At 60.3% G+C, this 8,655-nt stretch overlaps 1 protein-coding gene across 1 annotated transcript in view; it reads right to left on the reverse strand.

The window, feature by feature from the left end:
- Nucleotides 1-728: 728 nt before the first annotated feature.
- The window catches only part of RUNX3 (RUNX family transcription factor 3), a 28,856-nt gene continuing 20,929 nt past the window's right edge, over nt 729-8,655 (reverse strand). The window contains exon 5 of the mRNA XM_034646834.1: nt 729-3,792. Within this exon, the coding sequence (XP_034502725.1) occupies nt 3,261-3,792 (532 nt within the window). The 3' untranslated portion in view covers nt 729-3,260. The remainder of the gene's footprint in view (nt 3,793-8,655) is intronic.

Below are 8,655 nucleotides of genomic sequence, written 5' to 3' on the forward strand. Positions count from 1 at the left end.
CTAACAGAAAGGGGCAAAGTCTTGGGATTAGTTTTGTAGTATTTTCATTAGAGAGTAAGTTCTGTTCTACGAAAATTCCCCTCCTCAAGTCCCACCTGGACAGGCAAGGGGGCGGGCAGGCCTCTTTGCTGGCAGGGACCAAGGCATGTCCCCCACGCAGTCACACACACAGCGCCTGCTGACAGCCACAAACAGCTCTGGGGAGATGTGAAGCCAGGTGACACCCCCCCTTTGCACCTTAACTGCCTCATCTGCAAACTGGGGGAGCTGACCTAGCTGCCTGCTTTGTAGTTCTGATTGCTGCTAAACTGCCCCTGTTCCAGCAAACACAGGTCCCAGAGGGGCTCTCCCCGAGGCTGCGCTCCACCCACCTCTGCCCCCACCCCGCTCCCAGCCTGGGGAACAAGATGGGGTACACTGCTCCTTCGGTCTCCTTGTGAAAAATCACAGGCCACTTATGAAGGGTGGTGGCACCCTGAAGAGCTGATGTTCCTCGGGGGTTTCAGGCACACCAGGAGAGGGATCTGTGGGCCGCACTTGCCCAGAGCGGTCTCTGTGGTGATTACGGATGGAGGTGGAGGCAGGGAGGCCAAGGTGCTGGAGGTCTTCCAAGCAGTGGGTTTAGTCCTACGCCTGTACCCAGGCCCCACCCTGTTCCTCCTTGGCCACGGTGGGAGGTCCCCCCCCGCTTCCACCCCCATACACACACAGTCCTGAAGTCTGGCATTGGGACCCTTCAACACATCTCAGAGTTATATTATCGTAACAAATCAGTCAAAATTCCATTTTACAGTTAAATAGTACAGAAGACAGACAGTTGACTGTACAGCAAGTTGTGCATTGCAAACAAACACACTAAGCAAATCATAGTGCAAAGCAGTTTCCAGCCCTCCCCCCTTCCCGGCTCGGGGACGGTTTTACTGAAGATGTGTGTATGGCAGGTATTAACACCTCGACATGACGGTATGTCACAAAGGCTCTGTACCAACCACCACCAAGCTTACAGTAACATGGTAGCAAAACCCTTGTTTCCTTATGCTTTCTCAATCAGTGTGTTCGCCTAGGACAACTTTAAAGCAGCCTTGGAAATATGGACCTATTTCTGGCCGCCCAAGCTCTCTGTACTCGCTCTGGGCCTTAGAAACAGACTCGGCATGGCTGTCATCACTTTTAGTTGGGGGGCGGAATCCGTTTATTTCCTGTCTCTGCCCCTACCAGGGCTTGGTTATCAGGAAGGGCTGGTAATCGGGAGTGGGGCTACAAAGTGCTGGGCACTGGGAACCCCAGGGCGCCTCCCACGCAGGCCGGGGGCCAGTCTGCAACCACAGAGAACAGGCGTGAGGAAGGTACCAGGGCAATGGATTTGTAGCTGCTTCCTGAGAAGGGGTGGAGAGCCCCCTGGGTGCAGGGAGTCAGCAGGACACCCCAGCAGCTATCTTGAAGAGATGGAGACTGCTTTTTCCAGTGAGGACAGGACCAGAGAAAATGCAGTGGGAAGGGTTTGTGTAAGATCACCAGAAGGACTTCCTAACTTGCCAGAGCTGTGTATCCTGTACGTATCACCTGGCTGCTGTCAGAGGTCGGGGGTGGCACGGCAGGCTGAGAGCTATCAGAGAGATGATGACGAAGGAGGGGAGGTTGTCACATCCACAGAGGATGTGGCTGAAACAGTGACTGAAAACCACGCGCAGTCTAGCCCTTAAGGGTTTTCTTGTCCTTTTCCACTTACGCCTTTTTAGAACCAAACTCAGACATGAGCGTCTGTGCAGCCCGAACCCCTGGGCAAGTCCTGCTTTCCCATCGGCGAACTAAAGGGGCAACACTTCTCCCCCGAGTACAGGTGGGCTGCGCCGAGGCTGGCCAGCCCTTCTGTGCCGCCATCCCACGGCTGTGGTTCTCCACCTCTCCACTTCCTCTTGGGCAAATGTCTGAGAGCCACAGATGTGAGTTCTAGCGTCACCTGGGGTTCCCTTGGGTCCCCACCAATGCGGGCCTTCGGGTGGAAGTGGGTGGGATGCCGGAGGGCCTAAGAATACCACACTCTCAGAAGGCAGAGGGGCTGCTGTTTGCTCCTATAGGGCTCTACCTCTAAGAGACCATGGATTTGAAAATGTTTGATGCTTGTTATTCTAAAATCAGCTTTAAAAACTGGTTTTTGTTCAAGCCAGCTTTTGGAGGACAGACTGGTTCAAGATGGAGGGCTGTCAGAGGCTGGAAGATGGGGCCAGGCCTGCCCACAAGGCTGGGGGTTGGGGGTGTGCACAGCTTGGCTGGACCAAGGTGGGACAGGGATGCTGAAATCTGACCCCATGACCTCTCACCCCGATGCCTTCTGCTAGGACCTGTCCCACCTTGGTCCCTGTGCTCTTTCCAAAAATGGCAATTCTGAGCCCAGCCTAGGGGGGAAGGGGGATCCCTGGCCCTCCACCAAGAGAACAGAGGGTGAATGCCTTGGGCTGGTAAAGTGCACGGAGGACCTGTCTGCAGGTGTTTTTCCTGGTTTTAGGGACCTGCTGCCATTGGCTAGTCTCCTCTGGGGCCTGGGACCCGCAGACAGCTGGGACGGGGTGGGAGCTTTCAGCTGTTAGGAACTCTAGGGAAGCAGAGCTGGGGGGGGCTGATTTGGGGGTGTTCTCATCCCATCTCTGCCAGCGATTTCCTGGGGCCTCTGGATGGGTCCTGTCCCCATCTATACAATGAGGGGAAACCCTCTCAGGGGTGGGGAAACCTTCCAGTTCTGATTCAGTTCGCATAAATGCTGAGGGAGGGCTGGGCCCGTGGGATACAGGGTCTCTGAGGAAGGGGGGTGGGGTGGGGAGGTTTTCCCAGGGCCCCGTGAGTCAGAGGCCAAGCCATGTGGGCAAACGCCACCTCTCTCTGGAACAGAGATGGTTTCTGCCCCCAGGAGACCTGGGCCCTGTGATAGCACCAGGCATGGCTGGGGACAGGCAGGTCATTCCAGGGGAGGTGGCAGGAGGATACCTTCCCATAGGAATGTGGGATGAGATGACGAGGGATTGGGCTAGAGGCAGCGTCCTGAGGGAGGTCCCTACCTATCTGTACAACAACGTGGTTGGACAAGATGCTCTCAGAGCCATCCGCCAGCTCTGGGCCCCAGGGCTCGTGGACCCTGGGCCCATGATTGGCCTGGAGCATAAGTCCCATTCCCGCCCCGAGCCTCAGAGCTGGGCCAGCCACTTGTCGGGAAGGTTCGTGGGGTCCCTGCCTCCATCGGAAGCAGTCCGCTTTGACCCGGGTGGTCAGTAGGGCCGCCACACGGCCTCGTCCATGCGGCCCGGCGTGCTTAGGGCAGTGGGCGAGTTGCTGTGGCTGCCGTCCGCCTCCACGCTGTCGCTCTGGCCACCCAGGCTGGGGTTCATGAGGTTGCCGGCGGCCACAGAGGCGCTGCTGGTGCAGGAGGCCAGCATGCGGGTGGGGGAGCGGTCGCCCCCGCTGCTGCTGCCCGCCACCATGGAGAACTGGTAGGAGCCGGAGGATGCGCCATAGTAGAGGTGATAGGGGGACGGGTTGGCCTGGAAAGGCCCGCTCTGGTTCTGCGGGGCCCCCGGGTAGGGTGGCGGGAGGTAGGTGTGGTGGAAGCGGCTGGTGGCTGGCATGCTGGCCACGCTGAGGCTGCCCGAGGGTGTGGCGCTGTAGGGGAAGGCTGCCGACATGGCCCCGGGGTAATGCATCCTGGGGTCGGGGAAGCGGCTCTCCGTGAACGTCTGCAGCGCTGGGAAGGAGCGGTCAAACTGGCGGGGGTCGGAGAAAGGGTTCAAGTCCGAGGTGCCTGGGGGACAGCAAGGGGGACAGTCAGTCGCGGTCGGACAGCACCCCAGGGGCCGTCTTTCAGAACAACCTTGGGAGGGGCGCCCGGGTGGCCCCGTTGGGGGGGACTTGGTTTTGGCTCAGGTCACAATCCCGGGGTTGTGAGATCGAGCCCCGTGTGGGGCTACTAGTTCAGCGGGGAGTCTGCTTTAGACTCTCTCTCTCTGCGCCTCCCCCCGAGCATATGCGCTCTTTTCTCTCCAATAAATAAGTGAATCTTAAAAAAAAAAAAAAAAAAAAGATTGACCTCGGGCCTCTGGTTCACAAGGCATTGACAGGAGCCCCTCCTTCTAGATCTGCTTCTGCTCTGACTGCTCTGGGCGGCCTGCAGGCCAGAGCCTGCCTGACTCAGAATCCGGCCCCACCTGGGAGGCAGGTGAGCACAGGGGCCGGGGCCACGGGTGGCCGTGGGGGCCTCCTTGGGCAGGGGAAGAAGGGGGAGGACTTTTCTTTCTCCTCATGGAGTCCTCTTTCCAGCGCAGCAGGTCAGAGGCCTGTCCAGGGCATGAAGGCGGGCCCCCCTGGGCTGCTGGGGCGGGGAGGGGGTGAGGGGCAGCTTCTGCCTTCCTCCCTCCCCGCAAAGAGCTGGTAAGACTGCGGGTAGGAAGAGTCTCTGGGGGTGCTCTGAGCTTGGGAGCTGGAGGCTGCTTTTACAGATAAGGAAACTGAGGCCCAGAGAGAGAGAGAGAGACTGATTTTCCTAATGCTGCACAGGAAGGACTGGAGCTCATTCTGGGGCCTCTGCTTTCTGCTCCCTGCTGCTGGGTGTGCACCCCTCTCCTGCGCAGGTGGGGCTCAGGTGGCGTCCGTGAGCTCCTGCCGGTGCTGGGGGGCTGGCTCCACAGCCACTTTCTGTCCCTTACCCGGGGCCCGTGTCTCCCCGGCTGTCCTGAAGGCTGGGGCTCACTGGTGGCCAGACATCGATGAGATGCCGCCTCCACTTGCTCAGCAGCAAGGCGAGATGGCAGCCAGAGCGGCGTGGTGGCCCAGGCCCTGCCTTCCCTCGGGGGGGGACCCAGCGTCCCGCCCAGGCCCTGCCCTGGCTCCCTCAGGTATGGCTCCTCACTGGACTCCAAGACAAGGGCCTCCCAGCTTCTGCCTCCTACTTTTGTAGTCACAGACCCCCCAAACCTCAGCATTCAAAGGGGCTTCAGGATTGAGTCTAACCCCTTCAGTAGGAAAACTCGTGTCCAGAGAGAATGAGGCACTTGCCTAAGGGTGACACAGCACATTGGACCTGGCACAAAATTCCAGGGCTCACGTTCTGAGTCCTGGCATGTGCCTGATAGGTAGCAGCCCCGCCTCTGAGGCAGCCCAGCACAGCACTTATCCTGGGTCCGATACTTACTGGCTGTGTGTCCTTGGGCAAGTCACTTAACCTCTCTGTGCATCAATCTTCCCACATGAAAAATACAGACAGTAACAGTGCTAGGGATTAGTTACTACATGTAAAGTGCTTGGACCGGACACAGAATAGAGGCTGATGAGGGTTTGTACTGTGTACTGGCCAGAACACCTCTTGCTCCGAGCACCCAGGAGAACTGGCCCATGCAGGGCCCTGCAAAGAGGAATCCTTGACCCTGGACCTTCTTTGTAGCCTGGCCAAGGGGGTGACTCTGGGCAGCAGTGGAGAGGTGGACGAACCCCCAGCACTGGTCGGGCAGGCGCGTCTGTCTGGCCCCAACCCCTCTGTGTCACCCCCACCTCACAGGACTCAGAGGGAGACCCGTCCCCGTCACGTGGGCGGCTCTAGGTGAGCACTGCCCACTCTGGCCGAGGCTCGGCTGGGGGCGGCGAGCGGCAGGTACCCTCGGGCCTCTAGTTTCCCTAGATCTGCCGGAGGTGCTGTGTGACCGCAGGGGACACCTGTAACTTCTCAGGGCTCCACTGGGGGTGTTGCCTTAGCAGTGGGCTCTGGTTCTGTGAATCAGAACAGAACAGTGCTCCCAGGCCCCAGGTGGGTGGATGTGGGGACAAGGGGCCAGGGGACTGGGGCCTTCTGGAACATCTAGTATTCTAACAGGCCCCCTGGCTGCTCAGTGCTGCCCCAGAGCCTAAGGGATCAGAGGCGCCTGGCTCCCCACGCTCAGCACACCAGGGCAGAAGGCCTTGTGGGCAGTGCCTGGCTCCCTGAGCAGAGCCACGCACAAGGTTAACACCCCCACTCCGAGCCCAGGAAGTGAGTGCCACCCATGCGACGGGAGCCCCGTTCACCAAACAAAAGAAACCCAAGCAGGGACCCCAGAACTCGACAGCAGGGCTACAGCCCAGGAAGCACAGGGCCGTGCAAGGTGGACTTGGGCCTGGTGGTGTGTGTGGCCCCTGGAGTTCACATGGGCTGTGCGCTCTGAGCTGGGCTCACCCACACTGCCACTCTCCTCTCCTGTCTCATTGCCAGGCTGGTGGGGGAAGTGTCTGCCCTCAGCACCCCTGTGGCTGCTGCCCCCCCCCCAGCCCAGTAGCCCCAGGAAACCCGAGCTGGTCGCCTGAGGAGCAGCCAATCCCAACACTGGAAGGAAATGTTTATTTTCTTCTCCAAATTGCCCCAACCGCTGCATGGTGGCTGAATGAGCCCTTTGAGCTGTGAGAAGCCCCCACCGTGGGCAGCCACAGCTGAGGGGGCTGGGGGCTGGCGTCTGGAGGGGTCGGGGCCTCGGCACTGCTTACTAGTGACCAAAGCCAGGGGGTCAAAGCTATTAAGGGGCATTAAGGGAAGTGATGGCAGGATGCCCTGAGGGGGATCCCCAGGGCAGAGTCTGAGGGCAGAGGCTCACCCCACCACAGGGGGAATGCCAACAAGGGGGCCCAAAACCTGGCCCTGCCAACACTCCTCTTCTTCCCACATCACAGATGACAATACTGAGGTTCCGAGAGGTGAAGTCATCCACCTGAGATCACGGCTGGTGCCTGGCAGAGCCGGACCCCTAGCCAGGTCCACCTGACGGCAAAGTTCACTCCAGAGAGCACAGGCCCTGGGAGGGGGAGAGCTGCCTGGGGCAGAGGGCCACACAGGCCGCCGTGGGTGTACAGGGAGGGGCTGGGGGGCCCCGGCTCAGGATGCAGCAGAAGGGGAAGGACTGGGTCAGCCACGCCCCATACAGGCCCGGCCTCTTCTCCTCCCAGCCCCAGAGTGGAGGTAGGGGTTCTGGCCGGGCCCTTAGCGGCCAGACAGGGGTGAGGAGGCTTGCCTCAAGCTCCTGTAGGCACCGATTTCTAAGCCACGTCCATGCAACTGTGGCCGGGGAGAGGTAGCTTTTCCTTCCGTGGGAGCTGCTGCGCAGGAAACCACTGTTTGCCCTCAGCTTCTAGATTCCGGGGCACCCTGGCTGGGCTCCAAGCCCCGCTGGGCCCCAGCTCCGCCTGTGGCAGGGAAAGGCCTGGAGTGTTAGGCTAGCATACCCTGACAAGGGCTGGCCTATGGGAGATGGAAGCATGGCCAGCTTTTGGTCGGGGGTGGGCAGGAACCTGGGGAGCAGATGACCTCTTCCGGTCTCTTGAGCTCAGACCCGCATGCGGCAGCCCCCCCGCCGGCCTCAAGAACCATCGAATGTCTCAAACTCACTAGCCCCTGGGTCTCTCCCCACCTTGGGGCCCAGCAGGGCCAAGAATAGAAGCTTTCTATACTGGAAAAGAAGGGACCATCTCTCCCCACTGAGGGGCTGTATCAAGCCCCCTGCCACTGGGTCATGCCTGCTGCCCACAGCAAGGACTGGGGGCAAGGCCACCCTTAGTGGAGAGCCCCAGGAAGCCCCAAGCTTGGCCTGGAGTGTGGAGAAGGGAGTCAGCTCGCACCCCCACCCCGGCTCTTCCTGCTTGGGGCCTCCTTGTCTGCACTCTCAGAAGTGCGGGGAAGTCTCTGGGAGTAGGTGCTGTGGGGACTTTGGACCTGGTCATCAATGGGCTCTTAATCTCTTAGGCCTTGGTTCACTCATCTGCCAGATGGGTTGTAAGCAGGCCCTGCAGGGCCGGGGAAGAATGGCCACTCACGGTATGTGCCTATGCCCCGCACTGCGGAAGAGAGCTCTCTGCCCCCACCTGGTCTGAGGGCCCGCCACACACCGGCTCCTGCGCCCCAGCCCCCTGGCTGAGGGGGCCCGGAGAACGGAGGAAGTACTCCTCTCCCGGCCACGTACGGACCAGCCCCGTGCCGGGCATGCGTCTCTCCTGCAAGTCCTCGCGGTGCCTGCCGCGTCCATCCAGGCAGTGGGGACACAGACACCATCTGGGGTCTCAGCTGAGATGCCGCCCTCGTTTTTTCTGTTTGGGAGAAGTCTCTGGGCCAAGGGGGACTTCTCCCAGGCAATGCCATGTGTCTCCAGGGCTGCGACATCGCTTTGCTGTTTACAAAGGCTGCCCAAGGGCAGTCATGGCATCGGAGGGTCGCCCCAGCCCTGGGCAGAGGCAACCACCCCCGCCCCTCTCTCAGAAAGCTCGGGGGGGGGCACGTGGCATCTTCCGCAAGGCTGGGTTTGTCACGGGCTCCTCGGACAAGTCATGCCCCGATCATAACAGGTACACTCTGGGATTAACGCCCATGTCCCTCAGGGGACAGGGAGCTCCTGGAGGCAGGGCCCGTGTCTACTGGTGTCGATCCCCGGAGCCGGGCAGCACGCGGGGCGCGTGGTGGGTGTCCCTACGTGTTTGCTTAGTGACTAAATGATGGGCCTAGCCCAAGTCCGCGCACAGAGTACCCCCAGGAAATATCTGTAGGAGCCAAGGAGCAGGAACGTCCTCCTTCATGAAACCAGGCGGTGCAGCGAATGACCTCCAAGTGAGCCTTTTCTCTGGAGAAGCAGGACCACGTCCCGGGCCCCGCCCCCACCTCCC

This window comes from Ailuropoda melanoleuca, chromosome 2 (assembly GCF_002007445.2).
Source record: "Ailuropoda melanoleuca isolate Jingjing chromosome 2, ASM200744v2, whole genome shotgun sequence".
In the NCBI taxonomy this organism is placed as follows: Eukaryota; Metazoa; Chordata; class Mammalia; order Carnivora; family Ursidae; genus Ailuropoda; species Ailuropoda melanoleuca.